At 41.2% G+C, this 25,749-nt stretch overlaps 2 protein-coding genes across 9 annotated transcripts; one reads left to right on the top strand and one right to left on the bottom strand.

Moving 5' to 3' along the window:
• Positions 1-769: 769 nt before the first annotated feature.
• Positions 770-20,535, top strand: LOC110980369 (diacylglycerol lipase-beta-like). Of its 7 annotated transcripts, none has more exons than XM_022236986.2 (16): positions 770-950; positions 5,745-5,883; positions 6,931-7,123; positions 8,380-8,666; positions 9,268-9,358; positions 9,756-10,015; positions 10,897-10,911; positions 12,966-13,095; positions 13,731-13,814; positions 14,638-14,790; positions 15,179-15,306; positions 15,688-15,756; positions 15,908-15,980; positions 16,228-16,523; positions 16,977-17,151; positions 18,118-20,535. In XM_022236986.2, the coding sequence occupies exons 2-16, from the start codon at positions 5,789-5,791 to the stop codon at positions 18,127-18,129; spliced, it is 2,061 nt and encodes a 686-aa protein (XP_022092678.2). In that variant the 5' UTR covers positions 770-950; positions 5,745-5,788; the 3' UTR covers positions 18,130-20,535. The 7 variants fall into 7 exon arrangements, with proteins under 7 accessions (XP_022092678.2, XP_022092681.2, XP_022092682.2 ...); XM_022236989.2 differs by having other exon boundaries at positions 16,977-17,181; XM_087139092.1 differs by lacking the exon at positions 770-950 and adding an exon at positions 3,883-4,277.
• Positions 19,942-25,590, bottom strand: LOC110980375 (uncharacterized). 2 transcript variants are annotated; one of them, XM_022236997.2, is made up of 5 exons: positions 25,251-25,590; positions 23,502-23,613; positions 22,966-23,105; positions 21,866-21,949; positions 19,942-21,686 (listed from the first exon to the last, which is right to left on the bottom strand). In XM_022236997.2, the coding sequence occupies exons 1-5, from the start codon at positions 25,584-25,586 to the stop codon at positions 20,697-20,699; spliced, it is 1,662 nt and encodes a 553-aa protein (XP_022092689.2). In that variant the 5' UTR covers positions 25,587-25,590; the 3' UTR covers positions 19,942-20,696. The 2 variants fall into 2 exon arrangements, with proteins under 2 accessions (XP_022092689.2, XP_022092690.2); XM_022236998.2 differs by having other exon boundaries at positions 23,502-23,610.
• Between the last annotated feature and the right edge of the window lie 159 nt (positions 25,591-25,749).

Genomic DNA, 25,749 nt, shown 5'->3' with positions numbered 1-25,749 from the left:
GAGGATTATAATGCAGGCTGTGGATAGGAGTGGTACACCTACCTTCCTAAACCTGTGGTCAAACTTAATGTGGTCGTACAGTTGTACAAAAATTGTCTGGAGTAGTGGGAATACTACTTGGAATTGCCGGGATGAACAACAGAGAAACATCAATAAGGTTACAAATCTACCACAAATGGGAAGTTCATCAATGGTCTTAAAGAAATTGGACGGAAATTGGAACAAGGATCGGCCGGGTAATTAATTATAAAGAGTGATGAATTCTGGCCTGCGCTTACACACGTGAGGCCGGTGTCTACAACGCAAGGGAGCCGTCTTGCCATCGCGTCGTGTAGTTGCGTCGCCTTAGAAGAGGCTAGAGAGAGGCAGAAATGTGTGTCGTAAATAGTGAACCATAACAATTAGGAAGGATCATGGAGATATTTCTATAAATTACTAATTGGGGACAGGTAGTTTCCAATTCGGAGTATTTCTTTCACAAAAATCATCAACAGTGCCAATCCTGTTGGCCTATTTTGAATCATAGGATAGAGGCAGCCGGCTTCATTCAGAGCTGAGCACGTAGTTTTACTACTATGGGGGGGTGGTATAAAGGCGAATAAAAAATATCGCATGGCTAACCGCGATAAAATTGAAAGTGAACTTTTGGTCATAATCTTGAATTTCCAGGGAAAAAAAACAGGAGGCCTACCTCTCTCTCTGAGAGTCAACAGAGGGCGCTATTTCGGTCCGAGTTCGCTCTGTTTTCTGTGTGTACATGTACACTTATGTACAGTATGTGCACGTACCTGTGCAGTGCAGTGCTAGTACTACCTTAGCTGGAGTGGAGGAAAACTGCAACCGTAAAACCGCGGAGCAAGTCAAACTCACCGATACTCCTTTGGAATAAGGACAGCTTCTATTGAAATAGTAGACGATTCAAAGAAACACATTTTCCTCTAATCTGAAAGGTAAAAAATGAGACATTTTACTTGAATGTGTGTACCGTACCCACCTTTTTTGTTGAATGCGTTTTGCATCTCTCTCTATTTTTTGTATTGAAATACATGTGTTTTTCATGTTTCTGAACAAATTTGAATTTTATTCATAATGGAGGTAGCCCACGCATGTGAGTCTTTAAAATTAGACTGATGGGAATGTACAACTGCAAGCTATTTTCTGGCAAAATTCAGACCTTTTGAAAACACATTAAAACTAGGCCTAGTCTCATTGGGTTTGTGCACAGGGTGTCAAGTAATGTCCATGTAGGCCTATATGGAACTCTACTTCGAGAACTCAAAGTAGCCTACGGTCATCACTTGCGTGTACTAATCCTGGTGTGCAAAACATTTCGATCTGTGCATGCTGTCCTACACCCATATAAAGGTGTATTAGGGGCTTGCATCTTAGTTTTAAAATATTGAGCAAAACAGACTGCTTTTTACAGCATGAATTCCATTTTTTGGTCATTTATTTTAATTGCCATTACACACAAACTACATGTATCCACTGTAAGATGTCTTAAACGAGGTATTACTCAACAATCCGCCCTGACCAGAAGTGCACCCTCACCGGCGAAAGAAAGACAGATGGGACTAAGTTTTCCAACCAGATTCTTGCACGTATTCAGTGTGCATGCGAAATTCGACTAAATTCATTGTGAGTACTCGGTGTGCTCCGTGTCAAACGTGCTTATATAAACTTGCGCGCCTATGTAGTGAGTGCACACCAAACAACTGTCAATTTCATTTCAAAACACACCCTTTTGTTCCTGCTCAGAATGGATATCCATATTAATTATTATACGTGTACGTGTTCCAAGACTTGTAAAATCATGTATAGTAATCAAGATGTAATACCAAAATAAGCCATTTTCGAGTTAAATTTGAATAAAATCTGGTGCACTGCATTATCTGGTTGCACATACATGTGTAAATGTAACAATTTGAATTCTTCAGACTAAAGGCACTGTTGCTATACCTCGTGATTTGGGGCAAGCTTTCGCATAGCGACCATCATCTCTGGAATGGAATGGATCCTTGTGCCCTTCTTACATGTCTTATCCATCGAGAACAGTGTATTGGTAAAGGCATCTCTTATGTAACTAAGCAAAAGCATGCCCCGAATCATGAGGTATAGCAACAGTGTTTTTAGTCAGGAGAATTCAGGTCGTCATGTTCACGTGATTTTAAGAACTCGGTGTACCAGATTTTATTCAAATTCAACTTGCAAATGGCTTATTGTGGAGCTGGAGAAGGAATTTGCATCTTCATTTTAATTGCATTATCCAACAATCTCTATATTTTCATTTTTAGGAAATTGACATGAGATGTCTGTCAGCCTCTTTTAAATTTCTTTTTCTTTTGGGGAAGGGACAGATCTGTCTCCCAAATTGCATTACTGCTTATACATTAAGCATTGGCAGGGAATCTATTTTACATATGTTTAGCTTTCAGGATTTTGAAAATCAGCAACCTTTCCAAAGTCTCTGTGACTCTCCTTTCACCCAGTAATTATTTAACTTAGCAAGCACCATATTACCAGTAATCATTGACCTTATTTCCCAATCATTCCTACTTTGGCAGAAGCCAACGAGAGCAATTGAGAAGTTTTCAAGCTTCAGTTGCCATTGAATATTGAGCATTTTGTATCACAGCTGCTCAGGGGATTTTTATACATAGGGGAAGTGTAAAGGGGGTCAGGGTTAATACACAATCACTTTTCAAAAGTGCCAGGGGGACATAACCTTGATCACTATTTGCTAGTGGGAATTACAAAAATTTCAGGTTGTTGATCTTTCTGACCTCTTTAACTATTTCTTTTCAGCAAATGCTTTTGCAAGATTTTTTTTTTCTAAATCTTTAGCTTTGAAAATTATACCTTACTCTGGAACCTTTCTGTCAGTCAAATGTTCCATGGAAGGACACAATTTGTATCTTTCCTCCGTGGTCATTCCCACTTCTTCCATCCACAACAGGGAAACATTTGACAAATACAACTAATTTGAAATACGAATCAATTATAGGCCTACTCCCCTACAGCTTATTTAGGGTCCGGAAGAAGAGTGGAGGGGGGAGGACAAGCAATATGATCCCCCCACTTTAAAAAAGTGAGGGGGACATGTCCCCCATCTTCCACTGATAAGCAGTGTCCCTCGAGGATGACACACTGCTCATGTGTACCTGCTAGTGCAGATGTGGTACAGAATACAGTATACACATGTATGTACATGTACATTGTAAATTACATATGCATGTAATGTGAGTGTACACCACCCAGAAGGGTTTAATTTTGCTGCCAACGGCTAGTCTCTCTCTCCTGGCCTTTTCCGGGATGTGAGAATTCAGCTTTTATACATGTAGCTTATTTCAGCTTGTTTTGTTTTAGATGCTGCTGACTTTGAAGTTCAGCTTTTTGGTACACCCGGTCTGTACAAAAGTACTGTATGGGAAGTTTTGTACATATCAGCTTTTTGCTACCTGTTTTTAGCTTTAGTTTGAAGTGGCTGCTCACAGCCCTGCTTTTGCACCCCATCATTGGACATTGTTGGCAGCCTGCTGCCTGCAACAGTTGATTGCCTTGGAAATTCATGTATTCAGGAATGACAAGCTTTGTGATGTACATGCAATCACATTAAACAGTGTACGTGTATAATTACATGGACACTGCACCCGAGTCATCAGTCGTGCTGCTGAGCTTATTAATGCAAACTAAAATGTTGAAGCAGCTTTTTTATTAAATGGTACCGATGCCTCGGTCATTAAGGTGGCCATTTACTTGCATAGACAACCATTATTTATTTGCAATGTTATTAAACTTTATGGAAGCCTTTAGTGACTCCTCATCAAACTGATGTTCATTTGTCATGTCTGTAATTAGATATACCTTGACAAAAATTCATTGTACAGCCAGCTGGAGTATTGTTAACAGTGCTTAACTCTTTGCAAGTGATCTCTGAAAGAGGTGACATTTGATGAGGGTACCCTTCAATTTGTTGATGCATACAGTATACATACCCCGATGCGTTCACATTGCATAATATATCTTCAACTGTGTAGTGTTGACATCTAGGATTTTCATTAAGTATTGTGCATGTATGTATGAGTGTGTACATGTACAATCACGCGCAGGGTGTTTGCTGCATGGGTTATGTGTCATCCATGCACACTGACACAATGGCTTGACTTTTAACCAGGACTTGTAGCTGGATCAGTGTTCAACTCATCAGCGGAAATTCAGATGGGTGAATTCCTCCTTGATCTTTGAACCACGTTTTCCGTCACATTTACTGTATAGACGTGAGTAAAATGAACTAACATGTATGGAGCCTGCACGTGTAGCCTTTCAGCATATGAACCAGTATATGAGAATTTCTACATTACTTACGTAGGTTTACTGTACTACTAGGATTCTTGCAATGCAAACGGTCATTTTCTGTAGTATGTAAGTTTGGGATTCCTGTTCTGACCAGCTGAGGTCCTTTGCAGATACACTGTACTTGTGTGATCAAATGGATCTTGCCTTGTAGGAGTCTTGTTAAACTCATTATCTGTTACATGAAATATTGACCTACTCAACAGAAATGTTTGTCAGCAATGCTCCAGTGTGTTCGTCATGGATTGCCAGTACTTCATCACATTTGCTGATGTGACACCAGTCTTACATGCTGCTCTGGCCGATCCAGCATAGAGGGACAATTTCTCTTGTTATAGGACACTCGGTATTGAGTTGTGAATAGCAAAATGTTGTCCCCATAAAGGCACATGGGTAGTCCCTTCAGCTATGGTGCCTAGTACATGTTGTATGTATGTACCTTGGAAAACAAAAATTGTGGACTCAATACCTGCAGTTACAAGTTGGTTCACATCAGCATGGGTCCATGGATATAACTTGTGAGCTCTCAAATCTAAACATTGACACAGTCCAAATTGAAATTTCATCTTGCATTTTAGAAGACACAGTGGTACTTGTTCATACTGATGACTGTAGTGAAGTGAATCTTGGCTAACTGTATGTATGTGTACATGAATTACATGCACTTCATCACAGGCAGTACGTGCTGGAAGCCAAACCCGGTGATCTGTCACCATTTTTGTGCCTGTTCCAAGCATCTGGTCAATGAATACCGTACTGGATAGGCTGACATAACTATTTTGTATACGTGTGAATATCTAATCAGCCATCAATAATTGCTGTGATTATGAATGAACAACCTATGGCCTTCAATGGCCTGATATGTGCTGTGTACACATTGCATATGATTCACACCCAGGCGGCAGGTTAAAGGCAGGTCAGTCTTGATTTTTCTGTACCTTTTCGTCTGAATGCAGGAAGTGTATGCGCTGCATATTCGGCATGTCGTTGAACATTCCCAGTAGCCATACATTTTTGATGATATGTACAGTGCATTGGTGCAACTCAAATACATTATTTGTTGCTCTTGAGCAAGTCATGGACTCCCATGTTCACATGTTGATATATTAAGGAGGATGGAGCATGACTTGAATTATCGATGGGTTTCCCTAATCTTCCTGGTGAAAATTTTTCTTTTTTTGTCTTGGGCAGCAAGCACTGAATCACAAGCATTGGTGCATTTGTAAAGCACCATACCTGTATGCACATGTTGATGTACATGAACTCTAATCCATTAACGTGTGACTTTTTGCACCAGAAAGAAGTAATACACAGTTCACATCAAGTGTCCAGTTTTTGCTTGAGTTGACTACACAAGTTAACAAACCAGGCCTCTTTTTTCTCTCTCTCAGTCTAGACTGATGTCACTTTCCCTGCATTAGCTCTACTGTTAACCATGCCAGCCCTGGTGTTATTCAAACGACGCTGGCGCATTGGAAGCGATGACTTTGTCTTCCCGGGCATCTGGTCATTTGGCTTCAGAATTATATGGTGAGATACTCTCTGTAGCCTTTACACGGGAGGCATTTTTGTGTGGGTCACTTTTTCAAGAGTCAAGCCCTGTGTAGTAACCTATTTTTACAGTAATGTATCATTCTTGGTATTTGAGCAGAATTTTGATAAACCCTAAAAGAGCTTTTGGGGGTTAGAATCTGGCCCCCCTTGAGATTTTTTCCAATATCACCACAATACTTTTTTTTCTGGAGTTAAGCCTTTAGGAGTTTTAAGAGTGACTCGTTGCAGTCATTTTACGACCAACTTTGTGAAAATCAAACATGCTGTTCTTGTGCAGTGCCCGTTTTTCTGAGATAGATCAGCCAAGTGTGTATACTTTTTCCACTGCGGTGCTCAATGCATGAGGGCTGGTACGTATGTAGCCTTGAACCTCAAATGACAATATCAACAAATCCATACATTTGTTCGAGCTCAAACTTCACATTTGTAGTGATAAGGAGTGTCTTTACATGTATGCAAAGTTTCCAAAAATTGATTGCGGGAAAGCCAAGTTCATAGGAGGGCAGAATCTCCCTGGCTGTGAGATGGGCCAAAATATCCCAGCTCTTTCAAGATTAAGTTTTTTTTGGAAGGGAGGAGGGAGTCAGGTGGGCATAGTTGCTCTTTCCTCAGTGGCCTTCCACCTCTGTGGTCCGGGTTCGAATCCCTAGTCCACATGTGGATTGTGTTTTCAGTCCCTACCTGATTCCATGGGTTTTACCCAGAATGCATGTATTCTCCTTGAGTTTTCCTCCCACCTCTAAAACTGTAACTGCTTCTATTTGTCTCCTCTGTACAGCTTTCTTCAGGCTTCAGAGCTACGGTGTCGAGGGTGCTTTTTAGGAATCCTTGGTGTCATTACCAGAAATAAATAATAGTAATAAAGCACCATGGAAAGCAGTAGGGGTCTGCCATCCTGAATGCATCAAAGCACAATTGGCAAACCTTCCGGAGAAAATGTTCCATCCAAAGCAAGCGAGGGAGTTGTTCTTACTCTCAGAGTAACGGTTCTCTGACCATTCATTCTTGTTTCTTCCCCCACAGGCTGATAGCGGTCTTTGTCGTGTACTCGTCCCGTGTGTCCTTGCTGGACTGTCTGGGGATGGACCTCCTGCAGACTTACCTGATTGGCCTGATCACCATCCTGATAATCACCATACTAGTGGAGTTCATAATCGTGTATGTGAGTGCTCAGGGATCGATATTGAATTCCACACCGAGGCGCCATTTACCACTGGTAAGAACCCTGATGAGGCAGTCTGGTATTTCAACAAGGCAAGGCCATTAGAGAACAAAGCATGCACGCCAGTTTGCGTATGGCCGCATTGAGAGGGCCGACCTTGCTCGGGCATATTGCCCGTTCCTGAATTTCTCAGATGTGCTTCATTTTGGGCATGCGCAGTTTGAATGCTGAACTAACGCATAATGTAGCTTGGAAAAACATGAAAATATTGGTGGGGTTGTTCCGTATATGTGTGGAGTTATAAGAAATCCCACATGGTGCATGTGGTATCCCTGGTTTAAGGGTAGGACGTGTTTACATGTTTAAATGAAAAAAGTTCCAAATCCATTCACATATTTTCCCAAGCATTTAAACAGAACTGCCCCTTTTAGAAATTTGACATTTTGATTGATGCAATCAGGCATTCATTTTTATTATAAATGATTCCTGTTACAAAGTGGGTTTTTTTCCCCTTTCGGCACCCATTTACTTTTTGGAGAAAAAAAAAGTGAATTCTTAAACAGTAAATATTGTTTGTTTTAAATGCCCCAACATCAACCTACATTTTTACATAGATTGGACCATGTGCATCGTTGAACTACATGTATATAATTATGCATATGTGAAAACACCGAGGTAGGCGGCGACGGCCTCTATAAAGTGTTTGCTAAACATTTAAACGGTATGGGAAGATTTTGTAAACGTTTCTCAAATTAAACATAAATTCCCACCCTTACCCTGGTTCCAGTTGAAAACTACTCTATGTCATACATTTCACATACAATGTATGTTGGTTCCTTCAACAAAGCAACACTGATGCTCCTTTATGTCAAACCTCAAAAGTGTTTTGTCGGTCTTTCAAACATCCATGTTAGCTTTGTTGTGTTTTGTATCCTGTGAATGAAGTACTATACCCCACTACTCATTTGCAATTTGAAAATATATTGTTTCTTTTGAAAAGGTCATCGTTAGTCCTCATTATCCTAAGATTCTTTTCATTGTCCTCGATAATAAACAACGGTGATAAACTAAAAAAAAAGCATACAAGGCACTTTCTTTCCTGGTGTAAATTGAGGAAACAATATGCAATCTAACACTTGGCTCCCCTACTTTATCTACTAAGCAGATCTTTACTTAAGATTATGTCCAGCGCCCTAGGGTTTGAACACTGTGAGGTGGGTGGAAAACAGCCTGCGAGCTTCTGCACCTCAAGAGAAGACTTTAAGGAAAAGTCTGCAATCTGACACATTCCTTCTCCCCACCTCCAACAGTTCCTGTACTTGCGAGTCTTTGTATTCCTGGTGGAGATTGTCTTCAGCATTGTGGGTGCCATCTGGACATTCCGGGAGTGGGAGTTTGACAAGTCACGCAGCTGTGACCGGGGCGTGGTGCATCTGGTGCAGGCAGCCGTCATCACGAGCTGGCTCGTCTTCATCGCTGTCATCATCGCCGTGCTGGTCCTCCTCAATCCCTGGCACCATGACGAGGAGGAGGAGAGGAGAGATCATGAGGGAGAACATACTGTGGATCCTAACATCCAGCTCCAGTGGGAACAGAGGTAACTTTCGACACTCACTCCCATTGTCTCAACGTGGCCAGTTTGTGTGGCTGCTGTTGATTGCCCAGTGCATCAAGGTGCAGTAAACTCCGGCCTAAGTCGCCACCCTCGGGACTCAAGAAATTATGACGACTCATGCAAATGTCGACTTGTGCTGTAGGTTGTCATTTTGCTGACTTACACGTACACATGTATTGCCTATGTACATTATGATACCTTGCACTAATTCAATGGCTTTGATTTACCCTGGTTTAGTTCTACCTCCATGGTCGATCCAAGCAAATTCGTTCTCGATTGTTATCCTCACAGGCTGCAAATTCGATAATTGATCATGTGCCCCTAAGGACGAAGCAAGCCACTTGCATATCACATCATGACTCGACAGTGCAGTACGTACATGTACGCGATACAGTTATCATAACCTTCCATTCTTTCACTCTCAGAGCTGTCACAATGTGCTGCAATCTAAATTTCCAGCTGTCAGGTGTTGACTGCCAAAGCTCTCCCTTAATGGACTGTTCAATGGAATTCAAATGTCCAATATCACCAACAGTAGCTTGGCGCAGTTCCCCTCGCTTAAACTGGAGTTTGTGTCTTTCAGATGCAAAATGCTGTGTTGCTGTGCAGGAAAGGATGCCAACTCACAGGTGGCCTATGCAGAGGTAGCAGCCATCCTCTCCAAATTTTTCCATGTAAGTCTCTGACTACCTTCACTGTGCAGGTCTAGGGCATTCTCCAATCCTCAGGCTCTTTTCCTGTCTAGTTGTATTTTGTGGTAGCAGTGTAAGCACGAAATTTTAATCATAAGCACAAAGTCTGTTGTAGGCGTTGACATAGAAATAAACCCAGACTGGATATGTCCTATGCATTGCGTAGGAGCAAAGGCTGAGCCTGTTTTGAGTGCATTCAATCCTGGAAGTTTCAGTGCGTTTGCTGGACATGCATGGATGCATATACCTTAATCTTCATAGGGGTACGTCACATCATTCAGTACGCAGTAAAAGTGGGCGTCGTATTTGTGTCCAGGTTTTATTCAGATGTCTGTGGTAGAGGGATGCAATCAGGCACTCATCTTGGTTCTCTCCCTAGGGTCTGGACATCGTGCCTTCGGATATCGTGGCTGGCCTCATCCTGATGCAGCTGGAGCAGGAGCGGCTGATGCGGGAGGGGGAGCAGCCACGGCTGACCCGCCCCAGCGGACCCTGCCTCCCAGCCCCCTCCAGACCAGCCCTGGAGGAGGTCCCCTTGGCCCTGCACTACCTCCGCTTTGCCAGTAGTGCCTACGGCTGGAAGATGTTCCTCTACAGCAACCTGTGCTGTGGCACCTGTAAACTCTGTGGTCACTACAGGTGGGTCCATGTAGCCCCTCAGCTGGCCATTCAACTGACATGTACATGCAAATACTCAGATGTTACGGAACTTGAAGCAGACCAAGGGTTAAAATTGTCTAGGCCTTCATGTCTGTTTTTCCCAACCCATCAAAGGTGCTGTGTAATTTTTTCCCTGGACATCAAGATCAAGAAATTATACTCTGTTTTCTGACTTGGCAAGATGGTATGCTTATCAAGAATGCTTTCAGATTGAAGTGGGGGTTCAGTTTTTAAATGTGTAAATTTTACCATGCCAAATTATATGTTCATAGCAAGAATGCCTTGGCTTTTCCCTCTCATAGAAATATCACGGCTGCAGCATTCCCAATCAGAAAAACCTGGCCTTAGTTTACAGCCCTATGCTTTGCAAATTCATTTATAGCACATGCCGCCAGAACATGTCCGAGTTTTCATTTGATGTTATTCTGAGAGAAGACCATTTAACTTCATCCAAATTTGGTGCTGCTTTAAATTTCCCAGAGGAAGATGAAGTCCAACCCTTTGTGTTGTTGTAGAAGAGTGTGGCAGCATTTTATTTACGTTGTGTATTTGGTCAGCAAGAGATGATCACATTGCTAGTCATTCATGTTGAAAGTGCGTTAAACGAGAATGCTGCATTTGCTTTTCTTTGCGTGTAGAAGGCCAAGCCTGATGGCATTCATCATGTTTTTGTTGAACATTTTGAAGCAGACTATCATATTTTGCATGGTTACATTTGTTTCGATGAGCAAAATCATGTTTTTTTCTGGTTGCCCTTTTTTTTGGCCTGTAAATCATTTTCATTGCTGATGTGCTTGCTCTTCGATAATCAATGCTCACAGATTTGTGCTCTTGCGTTTCCATATCTTTTTGTCACAAAGGAATGGTCAAACAATGTAAGTATGCCAACATGTTTGTATGTCTGTGTTAGCAACATAACCAAAACATCTCACCTTGAGTAGTTTGATAGTCGTTTAGCAAAGTTTTGTGGTGGTGGTCATTCTTATTTTACTTGTAGAAGAATAAATGGAGTGCCCGTAGATTTCATAATGTCATTGCAACCAGTGCTTCGTTTGTTGGTCACTTTGTTTATGTAGATGGCTAAAGATGCTTTTTGTGTTGGTGCAGGGTTCCATGGCTTTAGATTTGTCCTTTTTAATGTTTGCAAAGACCATGAAGGCTGTGGTGTATTCAGTAGTGCTGTGTGTATGCTATTCTCACGTACTTTCAACAGTGAAACGTACGGTACATGTACATGGGGATTGCCAGTGCTGGCATGAGCATATAGCATTCATGAGTGCGTCCAGAGCCCATCAAAAATTCTTGGAAGACTTACAAACTTGACAGGTAAACCAGTGTTGCATTCCAGTCCATCACAGGTCTGTTCACAACCCTAGTCATACAGGATGAGCAGTGACAAAGGAGTGCTTTTCCCCAGTTCATTTGAGTACAGGGTAGCTTGTCATTCAGCTTGAAAATTGGATAATTTTGTGATATGGACTTGTGACAGACTCGACTGCAGCACTGCAGGCAACTGACCCTCATGTTTGTGCGTGTGTGCTTTGTGACCTCTTTTACTTTCAACCCTGTCTTGTAAGCTTGTACTTCTTCACAAAATGCAAACGACACCTGTCTTTAGCAAGCCCTAACCTGAACCTAGAGGCAGCGTACAATTGTAATGTCACAACGGTCCAGAATTTCTGCCTGGATTTGAAGTTCCGATATAAGACTATATAGATTGCAAAGACCTCAGAGGAGTATGCTGGAGTCCAGGGTCAGGTCATGTCCAAATGCTGTATCATATGGCTGTGGCTAAGGTTTTTGCCATACATGTAGGTGCACCATAGAGAAAAGCAGCAGTCCTTGACAGCTATGCCCTATTCAGTCATAGCCTGATGAAGTCTTGAGGCTGAACTTGGGGGTGGGAGCAATATCTGCATTTAAGCCTATTTTTTTTCATTTATGTACTTGGCTATACATGTATGTTTAAAGGAAATTCTGCTTTCCAGTTGGCTAATTGTACTGGTATGCTTTCCAGTTGGCTAATTGTACACATCAGACAAAGTTTAGCCATATGCACAATTTTGTAGCCACTTACTTTTTTTTAACTACCCAAAACCTGCCATACTCCAACAGCAGGTTTTGTGAGGTTTTGGCAGGTTTGGTACTGTACCCGAGGAACTTCTTGTTGAATTTTGTGAGACTTGGGATGAAAGGCCCAGGGAGATGGTGCTGGATTCTGTGTGAGTTGAGACACACACAGGTCACTGTGTGCAGTGTCTGGCTTGCTGTACCAATTGTTGGACTGTGCTTGATTTTGTCAGGTTTGGTACTATTCAGTGCAAGTCATCCTATACTGCACAGACCCATCCATACCGTATCACTCAAACTCCAACGGGCTCATTCTGTTGGAGTTTATCAGGTTTGGTGCAGTAACCTGCATGTACAAGTACATAGACAAGTACATGAACCTGTCGGATTTTGTGAGGTTCAGTATGCTTCCTAGTGCAGGAGCCTAGGGGGTTAGGGTTAAGGCAGTGGCAAATACAACTTTTTTCTTGCCAGTATGGGTGGGCGATTCACAACAGTCGCTCAGGACTGACATCTGAAACCTTGAGTTTTTGCCATTGTCACTCAGGACTGACAGCTGAAACCTTGAGTTTTTGCCATTGTCACTCAGGACTGACAGGTGAAACCTTGAGTTTTTGCCATTGTCACTCAGGACTGACAGCTGAAACCTTGAGTTTTTGCCATTGTCACTCAGGACTGACAGGTGAAACCTTGAGTTTTTACCACTGTCGCTCTGGACTGACAGGTGAAACCTTGAGTTTTTTGCTCAGGACTTTGACTAGAATTTTACCTCACTGCTGTGAGAGGTGTTTGGACCATTGTGTTGCTCTTCACTTGCCATTGTTTCTTACTGAACTTCGGCAAACTGTCACTTCTCCAGGTGCTGTGAATGTTTCCGTGGAGATCACGGCACAGAGAGTGACAATTGCTGTAACTGCAACACAGCTGCCATCAAGCACGTCACACGGCTGGATAAAGAGGACATTGTTTATATTAGCTTTCATAACAGAGTAAGTGACAAAGAAATACCTGTTGATTCTTCTTTGCATAAAGGGTACCACAGTGTCTCCAAAGATACTGTAGGTGTCTTTTATGTTGAAAAGATATGCACAGAATTTTATATTTTGAACTATTGGAATTCATTGATGTTTGATCCAATGTAAATTAGGGAAAAAAGTATTAATCTCAATCAACACAGATCTTTCAATGTCTACCTGTAATGGTTTTTATTGAGGACATGTTACATTCAAGTTAAATGGGGCTTGATGATACCCCGGTTTTAGCAGAAAGATTGTCCGTAATAATAATAATAGTCAGTTCTTATATCACGGGATGTCTCTTTGTGTCTCTATCATTATCTCTGCACATAATTGAAGGCAAAATGATTTCTGAAGATTTGGAAAGTTCAATTCCAATGTCAGTTTACTTCAAAATCATGCAGACTGATTGGTTGCTATGAAAATGGCTTACCTATTAACCTGTATTTATGAAATAATAAAATCCAGCTTTTATTTTGTGTCATTTATTTGAAGATTTCAACCCTAACACTCCTCAGTCCTCCAACAGGTGAAGGATTGAGGACTGTTAGGGTTAATACTGAATATATCCTGGTACCTTTCAACTGACTTGTCATGCCTTTCCTCAGATATATGAGATTCCATTTTTCGTTGCCTTGGATCATCAAACTCAGTCTGTAGTGGTAACCATCAGAGGATCGTTGTCATTTAGGGTGAGTTCAAACAAAAGAAACAAAAACCGTAACATTAAGCCTCCTATGCTGAAGTCACTCTTTGGGTCATTTGGTAAACACCTCAAAGAAGCACAGTCGTGTCGTGTTGTGCACTGCACCAACTGTCCCTCACAGGAATATCAGATTGCATTTTTGTGCTGCCCAACAACTGTGCTTCACTGTTTCATGTGTGTCATTGTGCAGTAAACCAAATGCAGTGAAGAGGACTGCACAAAAGACCCTGGGTCATTTTGTGCTGAAAACCTGCTGTGTACACACTGAACCTGTGCATGTTTGAGTTCCATATAGAAACTACATGCTCACCAGTGACTGTGGGCATTTGTGCACATTTGTGTTGTAAAACCAAAGGAGGGTTAAGCCTCAAATTGATTCTTTGAAAATTTGTTTCCAACTTACGTTTTAAATTGAGGTTACTTTTATCCTCAAAGATGTTCTGATATGTCGTAGTACACAAAAAGGCACAGGAATGTCATGAATTTCCCCTCTGGCTAAACCTTATTGAGTTTGTTAGAAAATTTAGGATTTTGTTTGGTTGATCTTTCCTGGCATAAGAGCTGTGTCATTGTTAGTCAGCCCCCCTGATCTGTTTGCGGTGAGCCCTATTCAAATTAGTTATTATCGTTTGTAGCTAGGCTACGGCGTCTCACCACAGCATACCAGTGGTGGAACTGGACATGCAGCCCCAGAAAGCCTGATTCTGACATGCCCTTCTCCGGGTGGTACTGCCCTCTGTGGTGCTCACACCAAGACATTAGAAATTCTACTGGGCTTTTGCTCATCACTTTGAATTGTCCCCTGACAGGACGCCCTGACAGATGCCACAGCCGAGTCCATGAAATTGGATGTGGAGGGGGCAGAGATATACGCCCACAAGGGCATCGCGCGGACGGCCATGTACATCCGGGACAAGCTGGAGAAAGAGCACATACTGGAGAAAGCATTTGAGAGAGCGCCGGTAGGTGGAAAGGTGTGGCTTGATGAACAAAAGGGGTGGGACTCATCCCACTGAAATTCGAAAAACACATTCGATGTTACCAAAATAGTTTCGCACATGAAAAAAAAAATTGTCTTCCGTCCCCTAAGTTTTCTTTTACAGCTTTAGCTTTTGTTCCCACTTGTTGTGTTTAACAAACGATATTACTCTTGATTTTGATCACCGTAGAGTATCGAAATATGATGTCATTCAGACCTAGTAAATGGGGTGCACACAAATGGAGAGCACGCCCTCATTGGTTCCCGCGCTGACTCTCTCACTAATGCCTTTTACACATCATTGTAATATATTATTCACGTCTGCATTCTACAGTAATCCATCCTTGTTTGTCCTCTCCTTTTTCTACTAGGATTACAAACTAGTGATAGCTGGCCACAGCTTGGGAGCTGGTGCTGGAAGCATCCTGGCAATTTTACTGTGCAACACTTGGCCTGGCCTGAAATGCTATGCTTTTGCCCCACCCGGTGGGCTTCTCAGGTAAAGAAAACAATTGTTTTCACTCCTCTTTGATCACTACAGTTTTTTTTTTGTGCTGGAGAAAGATCAGGCAAAATCTGAACATTTTGACCGACTTTGAATTCACAGAACTCATAATAAGTTTTCAGTGAATTTGAAGGTAAAAGTTAACAAGTATTATGCCAGGTCTTTCCTTATTTATGAAAAACTTAGAGAACTTAGAACTTGGTCGGTGAATAGATAAGATTCTTAGAAAATTTCTAAGAAATTCCAGTGATGTATTGAATATGGATTCTGTCATTCCCTACCCAAGGAGGCATCACACAAGAGATCCCTTTTTGTGTCACGTTCATTCTGTGTACATTTGTATCTGCCATTTCTTTGCTTTATTTTCCACCACAGTGCGGAGGGTGTAATCTACACAGCAGATTTTGTGGTATCCGTTTTACTTGGGGAAGATCTTGTGCCAAGGTATTGACAGCACATTTCAACACGTCAAATGCTTTGAAAATATTTCAACTTGATGTTCGCTGTGCCATAGGCTTAATTCTTTGCCTGAAATACAGTGGCATTGTCCCCATTGGTTGTCACAAAGTGAACATCTTCTTTCCTTTCTCTTCAGGTTAGCCTTGGGTACCCTCGAGGAACTCAAAACCAGTATGATCAACATTGTCAAAAGAACTGACAGACCAAAGGTAAGTCCGGAAGTAGATTGTCCTCCTTATGAAGCACTTTATTGTGGATTTTTACATGAAATTTCTTTTATTTAAAGTATAAAATGTTTAATAAAATGATTGTTTATGGAATGCCACACTATGATGAAGGGACCAGTGTGAATGCTGTGCTCGATCATGAATATGTTTGAGATATTGTAACATGGAATGTCGGAATGCTGTCTTTACAAACTAATAATCTGCAAATTGTCTCCTTCCACGTCTTCAGTATCAAACCCTCCTGGGGGGCTGTTGGTGGACACTCTGCGGCTTCCCAGAAACCCTCCCTCACACCTCAGACTCCGGCGGCGATCATCTGACCGAGGACCCCGAGAGTCGACAGCCCCTCATCAACAGCCAATCCGCCCCTAAGCCCCGGCCCAACTACACGGGAGCGACAGCTTCGGGGGAGGGCAGCAATGGAGGGACGGCCGCCGGGGATCAGCTGGATGTGGCAGGGAATAGGATCGAGTTGTACCCACCAGGCAGAATACTGTGGGTGACAGAGGATAGTAGACCGTCCAGGTAAAGGCTAACGTCCTTTTTTTAAAGGTCGCACTGCTCAGTAGCCCTACCATGCATTGGCCTACTGTCTTCGTGTTTTTATTTTGGAATGGGGCTGTAGCTTAGTCTATCTCCCGATCATCTTTTTATCTACCTTCATTTCTTAGTAAAATGATTCTGAAACCTTAAAATTGATTATCTTTGTGGAATTCTTCACTTGGACAGTGGCGTAACTAGGGTAAAATTTCTCAGGGGGCACCCGGGGATGCGTACATTTTTTCAGGGGGCACTGGAGCCGATGAACTCCAGCCTGAATGAAGGTTGTGTATGTTTCCAAATTTCAAGTGGGGGCTCCAGGGGAGGGGGGGGAGGTACACATGCCACCCCTCCCCCCATGATTGTAGACATGACCACTACCCTTGGATAATCTTTTTACTTCTCTTTTGGATGTTTCCTCCTTTTATCCCATCCCAGGAGATCTCTCTGCTACCAACCCTCTTACAAAATCAAGTGGGCAACGTGCCAGGACTTCCAACACATCATAGTCAGTCCAGCCATGGTAGCCGACCACATACCGCACAAGCTGATCCGAGCACTGGAGGAGATGGACGAAACATGCTGCGTGGGGCTTGACTCCAATGACCATCCGGTATGATGAAGGACCAATGCCCTAGTGTCAGTGAGTGTGTGGTTTTTACTGATTAATGCTATGTACAGAATCCCCCAGAGTAAGGTATTCAATGTAAATGGAATCATTTTTTTTTTAGGATGACAGTGCAATAGCAGTGATGTTGGTATTAGATTGCTAATATCTAACTTAGTACATCCCCTGTTATACCGTGGTAGAAGTTGCTAACGTTGAAGTCCTTCATTGTCCTCTTTGACTTTGGAAGTCAAATAAGATGATTTGAAAGTGAAACGGAATGCTCGGGATGATATCAGTGTGTAAGATTTCTCGAGATGTTGTTAGAACGGGATATAGTGTACCTGAGGGTTCACTTCTCAGACTAACCATTTCTCACTGCTAAGGGGCACTGCTTTCAGTGTCCATTTTGTACTCTTCCACTTGGTAATATTTTTATGTGGATTATAAACAGGTGCGATTTGAGGTGCAATGTTAAGTCACCAGCCACCAAGTTCCCGTAGTTACTGAGACAGAACCACAAGTTATTTGAGATGGTGACCTGTGTTTTCTTGAGTACTATTATGAATCCAACGATGGAAACCGTGTCATGTGACTCGCAGCATTCATTTTATTACTTGATAGTTATGAGGGAAAACAGCCAGTTTTAAACTCTAAATTGAAAATTTTATCGGGCCTTTTAAAACCACCATTGTCTGAAAACCTGAATACAGTGTGAAGGTTACTTTAAATACTGGTGAACATTTGTTGATATTTCAAAGTCATTTCAGTCGAGCCAAAATGTCCTAGTTTTCCCTTCTTATACAATGACCTTGTCTCAAGATATCAGGAACTTTTACAAGACTCATAAGTTTAGCAATTGAGAAAGTGGATATCAGGTTTTACCTTGCTATGGAATGACAAGTCATATCCAGATGAAGGCAGTGATGAATTTTAGATAAAACTGTTTTCTTTCTTGATTTTTAATTTCAGAAGCAACTCTGACCGGCAAAATAGCAGATTCGCATGTGAAATCAGTGCGTCACCAACATCGTAATAATGTCACAGAAACATGTTTATTATAATTGTCTTTTGTACGTTCCGTTGCTTCCTTCAGTGTGCAGCAGGGTACAACAAAAGAGATACTGATGCACTGCTAATGTAACACAAAATAGATTAACTCTAACCTTCCCCAATCTGTGGGGATAGGTCTGGTAGGCCCAGACAGCTGGCTTTTGCATTGGGTTTGACATACCTCAGAAAAATAAAGTCCAACAGCCTCTGTACACAAAGTCCCATATGGGTGTTTAACTTTGTGTGAACAGGGAAGGTTAGGTCCAGCAACCCTTGGGCAGTTAGGGTTAACTGTCTATGTTTGAAATGTTCTTGTACATGTACATCCAAACATTGTAGTAAATTTGTTGACCATTGTGAGGAATGAATTGGCACCGAGGACAATGTTAGACCTACTTGTACGATTTACGGGGGGGGGGGGTGTGACCAATAACAAGGAGGAGCTGCTTAACCCCTTCATGCCGGCAATTTCTTTTGACTGTGACTGCTGGGCTGTGGTATGCCCTGAATGAAGGGTTTTGTCCATCAGCAGGCCCCATTGAACCAGCAGCTGCATGGTGAATAGACTGTATGTGTGGTATACACGAATCCTCACACAAAGCTGTGGCTCTTGCCATCTCCTGGAGCGAAGGGGTTAATAGTTCCAGGTTAGTTTCATTTTTAATGCTTGCTTTCTGGTGTAGTTTTTCTGACTGCAAACCTTTGACTGAGTTGTCACTGATTGCTGCTGATATGAAATACAATATCCCCTCTCAAATCTTACAAGAATGTGAGAGGCTGTGTTTTTAAATTTTTATTTAGCCAAATTACTTGCCACTTTATCACGATCCCATGAGCAGAATGCTGTTCCAAATCGGGGTTACACTTACACATGAAAAGAAAGAACATGTTTGAAAAGGGCTGGGATTTTCTACTATTTGCAGAATGTGTTTATTTGCAAATAAAGATAAAATATTGGTGTCTCACTATTTGACAGTCCTGGCTATCTTAAACCGATTCCTCTTCACAGAAATATAATTATGTAGCATTACGAGATCGTAATCCATGATGTTGTCTTTATCTTGCTTGTGGTGTATTTATTTTGGCACGGTTTCTTTGCTTGCTTTCCGCACTTTTTGTCTGCATGAAGTAAAGCCTATATTTTATGTCTATTATTCTATGAGTTGCTGTACAAATGAAGTTTCTATCTGTTTGAGGTCATTTAAATTTTGTCAGTACGCGTTTTATGTATTTTACAAAGAGTAAGAGTTTTCAGTTCTAGTACATGCCTGTTTTGTTGGTTTTGACACTTGAAATTCTGGACATACCCAGAAATCTTCATGTTTGTTTGTGGCAGCTGGGGAATTCACCACCCACATTCACAAATTGCAGAGTCACTCGTCATGGACTCGTCTTTTTTACTCTGATACATCTCTCAATTGTCCCCCAACCTCCTCGTGTCAGGATTTGTCACGTTGATGTTGTTGGGAATGTTCATCCTCTTTTAGTATTCAGGCAGTGCTGCCTTGGGGATAGGGATTCAGTCACTGTAAAAAATGACAGGCTGTTCATGTCATTTGATGAGTGGACTAGCAAGCTACAGTTGGCTTTAAATCAATCAATGTTACTCCATCTATGAAAAGAAATTCCAGTCAGATTTGTCATTTTTTGTGCATTTTATCGTTATTGAATATATATTTATCTGCAGCATTTATGAAAAATAGACAAAATGTTACCAAGAGTAATCAAGAAGAATCATTCATATCGATTTATCTGTTTTTATTCTACAAAAACATTTGGTTGTGTCATACAAAAATATGAAAGATGACTTTGAAAGTACTAAGCACCTTGTTTGCAATAAACATGTGTAAATGCATAGGTTAAAGCAGCATTTATTAGCCAAATATTTGCATATTTTCTTGAATCAGCTCTTTAGAGTGATTCTTGTGTTTGTATATGTTGTGAAAAGCCAAAGGTTGTGTGTAAAGACGGGATGTGTGCATAGTAATGGACTGAAATTTTGGCAGATTATGGTTGAAGCCAAGCTGCTTGTAGGTATAACCCGTAGGATGGTTGCATTCTAAGTGATTTTCCATCAGAAATTTCATTTCTTATAAATATTAGCCTGTAACTGGTTTGGATAGTTTGATAGATTTTATAGACAGAGTTTGATAATTTTTAAAATAGAAAAATGCTTTCAGTTTCAAGTTAATAAAGGAATAACGTAAGCAGTAGCTGAACTGCATGTAGTTCATCATACAAAACTGAGACTCTGAAATAATTCCTGGCTTTGGATCATGTGTAACATGATTACATTTGTTCAACTGGAAATAAAATGGTTTTCCAACAGTTGAAGAATTTGGTTTTGATTTTAACTCTTAAATTTAATATTCAATTCCGTGGAATCTTTTCCGTAACAGACTTTAAAATCAAAAGAGCTTCATATTCTTTGTAGCTGTGTAAAATTGAAATAAAAAAAACAAACGACATGTTCTTCATCCATCCGTGAGATAAGTGTCCTACTTTGGCAGTAAAATGCTATCAACAGAAACCAACACCACGTTGTCACCCCTGATGAAGAGCTGATTAACGTGCCGCCTTTGGAACTCCTCAGCTTTTATCTGAAGTCGACCCTTCTTAATCTTAACCCCAACACCAGCACTGTCTTTTTTTTCAATAGGTTTGACCTTTGAACTCGTGTCAGTGCTGGTAGAGTGACTTGGTTGATCTCTGGTTTCACCAGCCAAGTTGAAGTTGTCTTTCCTGTCACCTTTGGCTCTTTGACCTGACTCTTGACCTTGAACCTCTTTTGGCCCCTCAGCTGATGTTCTAACCTGCTCAGGATGCTGGGAAATCCTGTCTTGTGATCTGCTATCTCTGCTTGTAGTTCTTATCACTCCTCTTACTTCATCTACCTCTTTGAGTTGAGCACTCCCCTCTGTTTTAACTTCAGAAGAGGAACCGAAGTCGTGCACTGCCGCCAGGTGTTCTGAGATTCCTGTGTCACCTGCCTTCTCGTCATCTGCAGACAGTGACGTCAATTCTCTCTGCAGGGCAGCGAGACGTTGCTGCAAATCTTCAATGTCTTCATCGTCACTTCTTCCTTTGTCTGGCTCCGGGGATGATTTTTTAGTTCGCTCTTTGGTCCCTGGTGAATTCCTGTGTGACGATTTCTGCCTTTCCTTCCCCTCTCTAGTCTTGGATGGCCTCTCCTCTTTCTGTCTATGCTGCCGCAAACCTCTGTGTTTGCTTTTCTCGGAACGGCATCCATCGTCCTGATGAGATTCTGAAGGTACATCTTTTCCAGAGTGTCTTCTGTCTTCACGTTCAAGTACTGACGAGGAATCTTTTGTGTGCTTGTCCTGATAAAGGTTTTCAGATGTCTGAGGTTTCTTTTGGGAACTGGTTCCTGCTTCTTTCAGCTGGGCTATCTCTTTTGTTTCCTTTGTTCCTGATTTATCCATTTGTCCTGAATCTGCAGACTCCAGTGTCCTGGAACAGTCCATAATCTGCAAGAAAAATATCTAATTGAATCTCAAACATCAACTGCAAATATTACTTCTTTTTCAGAACACACAATCCAAATGTCAAAATGAATTTTATGAGGTTTGCTAAAATGAACATTTACTTGAAAGAGTGTTCAAAGTTGTTCCACCCTAAAATAAATCTTTTATGACTACAACTATACCTTGGAGAAAGTGACTGTCTCCTCATGGTAGAATCGTTGGCCCGTAGAAAGCCGTCTCCACACCTCATCCACATCTGTCAGAGCCTTGGCAATGTGGAAGAAAATGGGCCATGCGGCCAACATTAGGTCAGTACAGATTATCCTTGAGCTCAGAACTCACATCCTGAGGCTAATTTTTACGGAGGTGTTAAGGCCAGTTTCATACTCAGAAGTTGTGACATCAGATCAAACGTGTGCTGTGAGTTTGCCAAAGTTGAGCACATTCAACTCCAGTAAATTTGGCCCAAAATGTTTTGTGACGTCAAACTTGCTCTGCCTTCACGTTCATCTGAAATAGGCACCACCCTTACGGCACACACATTTGAGGATCTAAAAAAAGTTCTGATCAGCACAAATAGCCATGCATGTACATGTAGTTCTAATAAGAGGTTACCACCTTAAAAGACCTGTGACAAGCAATCAATTATGACTGGTTCCCAAGCATTGCCAGGTAGCTTTCGTTGTGAAAATGAGGCGGAAGTTACTTGGGCCACTTTGGAGTTACTGGCCTTTGTTGTGAAAATGAGACGGAAGTTACTTGGGCCACTTTGGAGTTTCTGGCCTAAATAAGAATCTTGCACAATGTAAAGGCCAGTTTATACTTCAGGTGAATGTGAAAGCAAAGCGAATTTGACGTCACAAAAGATTTGCAGCGAAAGTTTGGTCGAGTTGAAATATGTTCAATTTTTTGTGATTTTGTAATGCCAATAATTGATCTAACGTCAGAAATTCGTGTTCGTTTTCGCTTTCACACAAAGTATGAACTCGGGGGGGGGTACCAGCATCAATTTACAACTTGTTACTTGTTTGCCAACCTCATGTCATGTAACATTCACAAAGTGATCCGTGGGATGCTACATTTCATGCTTCAGGGGAAATGCTGATGGCCAACGTATATCATTTATGTACTACATGTACATGTAAGTTTGGATTCATTTGCCGATCGGAACTCTAGTTTCCAACAGGAATTAATTACTGGAGGGTGTTGCACCCCCCCCCCCAACACACCCCCTGTTGCTATGCCCCTGCGTGCACCACTTGGCTTTTACATGTACATGTACCATGTTGAAGAACTTGTCGAAAGTGACCAAGTAGCCGGTGCAGATACTGCGCAGTCCCTTGAATGACCTGGTGCACACGCGCACCTTACAGCGCTCATTCATGCAACGATACAGCATGGACAGAGGCCCAGAGGAATATTCTGTGGATGACAATCACAGAAACTTTTCATGGTGAACATGTAATTGACACTCGTGGTAAAAGAAATTTGGGAAATATTAAGTTATACATATGTATATTTTGTCAGAATTATCCTCTGTAGACAGACTTTAACATGATTTATTCCCTACAACACTGTGGATTAAATGTCTTCAAGAAAATAATTACTTTCATTAACAAGGTTTATGAGGAATTCCTTTTATTTTGAAGTTTCCACAATTTGTTGAACTGTTGCACTTGTTTCCACCAAAAGCCTTCCTTTCAATATGCTGAAGATTTCAAGGACTACCTTTATAATTAAAAACAAATTTTGGTGCATTACATCAAACTTTTGAGGAATCTGTCCATGCTCGAGTTCCACAACCCCAAGGTAACTGACCTGACATTCGTGTGAGCACATTCCTAAAAGTACGTGGTTTATTTTTGGCAGTGTCAATGAGCATTTCTTGTGTGGCTCTAAAACCTCTTCCCAGGGGGACTTGCTCTTTCTGCTGTAGGAATCAACATGAAAAGGACTTGATGTAAATATTGAACTGTACTACCAAAACTATGAGTCTGCTTTTATAGCCCAATTGGGAAAAATGCTGTTAAAAATAAGCCTTTACTTGATTATAAAGGTGCAGTACACTTGCATGGAACAAACAATTGCACTGTCAATACTGAGCAATGAAGAAAGTCATGAAAAATTCCATACTCATTGGCCACTTTTTTGGACACTTTTTAACCCCAACAATTTGGTGACAGTATTTTTTGGGGGGGGGGGGGCTAGAGATAAGAAAGGGGCTTTAGTAACTTGGGGGGTTAAAAAGCAGGAAGGCAAGAAAGTTAAAAAGAAAGAAGAAAGCAAAAAGTTTCCCTTATATCATTTCTGTGGTCATCATGGTGGCCTCCAACCTGTAGTTGATCACGTACAATAACTGCAAGTGTGCTCAAAATCATCCTTAATCTATCTGGGTCATTCTATAAGTTAATGGTCTAAATTTTATTGTGTCCCTGTCACACTTGACATGTGATTTTGTAAGTTCAGAACACATTATCTGTTTTCCAAGAGTGATGAATTAATGCAGATTACCTGCCAAACAAATAGAAATAGTTTGAAATCAATTTCAATGACATTTGCCTGTCAAGTTACACAGGTCAGATGTAACAGGGACACAAAAATGTCATAGTCTGGACCCTGATGTTATAGAATGACCCATCTCTACAGTCAACGACGGTGGCATCAATGGGAAGAGTTCCATCTATGGACACCTATAATTATTACCTACAGTGACCAATTAGCCGTCAAAAAGCAAAAACATGTCCAGTAAAGTTCAATTTAGGAGGGAAAATGCCAAGTCGTTCAACTTCCTTACAATTTCAATTGATTTGAAAGTAGGCCTAAGTATTTTATACATAGTCTATAGGTTACTTCTGGGAAAGTAGCCAGTGAGTATGGAGTTTTTTCCAGAAAGTCATGTTTCAAACCTGACACAACAGCACGAATTATTCTGTAGCCAGCTAGCCCAGCTTGCAACAACAACAATTTCCTGATGCTTCTGTCATGTCTGTCTGTCAACATGGTCAAGTTTAAATCTTTGTCATTACTATTTTTATCAAAAATAGGTCATTTGGGAGACACTTTGTGGTAAATTTTTCAACCTTAGGGAGACATTGGTCATTAGGACTAATGCTCCAACTTGAACTACCAGGAGGCAGCCGAATTTTACCGTCCAAACTTTGAGAGATGACGGATTAGGGTCTTAAATGAAAACATGCAAAGTTTGGTTAAGATCAAATTAGGGAATATTGAATTGTGGGACAGTACAGTTGGAAAAATTTTGTGCACGTTCTTATGGGAATGTCTCCCTGATGACCCAGTTTCGGTAACAGGCTAGGCCCTATATATTATTATTATTTCATTCATGCCAACAATGTACATCACAGAGGGATGAGCACAGGAAAGACAAAAGCAATAAAATCACTGTAATCAAAAGGCTTGTCTATCCTCACATCCAGTCGTAAAAAAAATTTTTTAAAAATACATATAAAAATACGTATGGTCCTATTTCGTGTAGGCATGGTATTGGTAGGCCTATTTAAACTATAAAACATGTTGAAAAACTATTTTTTGGAATCAAAAAAGTACCCTGCGCGTTCTTGATATGCTGCCCGTTTGATATGATTCTTGTACTGTTCGTTCCTTCCCTTGTGAAGACGGTAAACTCCTACCACTGTTGCCATCGGCACTACTGCCATGACTGCTGGCACTGACATAGCTGCAGTCGCCGCGATTACGCGCGGCTGTAATCCGTTCATACTCGAACAAGTTGTTGAAAATTGTCGCACCAGGGAAAGGCAGTTGCACTCCGGATGAGTACAAAGCTTTCAGAGGGTTAAAATTTGGGGATAAGAGGTTTGTTTCACCTGATTCATCCTCACTGTTTGGATCAGACATGTTTTCAACTCTCATGGGCGCAGCCATATTGAATACCAAATTAGTTCAGAAGTTTTTATATACTTTCTGAAATCTTTGAACCTAAAAATCAATTTAGACCCTAAAAGTTGCAGGTTCGAAATATATTGAGTTTCTCATAATTATTTTATTAAAAACATTAATATTTAAATAGTCAATACAGTTGAAAATA

The sequence above is a fragment of the Acanthaster planci genome, linkage group LG07 (assembly GCF_054643075.1).
Source record: "Acanthaster planci isolate LZ-2023a linkage group LG07, COTS_SCS, whole genome shotgun sequence".
NCBI lineage: Eukaryota > Metazoa > Echinodermata > Asteroidea > Valvatida > Acanthasteridae > Acanthaster > Acanthaster planci.
The sequence above is the reverse complement of the archived record's forward strand: the minus strand, read 5'-3'. Positions and strand labels throughout refer to the sequence as shown.

What these genes read in the sequence shown, in the direction of transcription:
- LOC110980369 (XM_022236986.2), top strand. Translation starts at nt 5,789, where the DNA reads ATGCCAGCCCTGGTGTTATTCAAACGACGCTGGCGCATTGGAAGCGAT. An exon ending in GAGGATCGTTGTCATTTAGG is followed by an intron (nt 13,815 to 14,637) that starts GTGAGTTCAAAC and finishes GTCCCCTGACAG; the next exon opens with GACGCCCTGACAGATGCCAC. An exon ending in AAAGAACTGACAGACCAAAG is followed by an intron (nt 15,981 to 16,227) that starts GTAAGTCCGGAA and finishes CCACGTCTTCAG; the next exon opens with TATCAAACCCTCCTGGGGGG.
- LOC110980375 (XM_022236997.2), bottom strand. Translation starts at nt 25,586, where the DNA reads ATGGCTGCGCCCATGAGAGTTGAAAACATGTCTGATCCAAACAGTGAG. An exon ending in GCATATCAAGAACGCGCAGG is followed by an intron (nt 23,614 to 25,250) that starts GTACTTTTTTGA and finishes TGATTCCTACAG; the next exon opens with CAGAAAGAGCAAGTCCCCCT. An exon ending in TCGACAAGTTCTTCAACATG is followed by an intron (nt 21,950 to 22,965) that starts GTACATGTACAT and finishes CACATTGCCAAG; the next exon opens with GCTCTGACAGATGTGGATGA.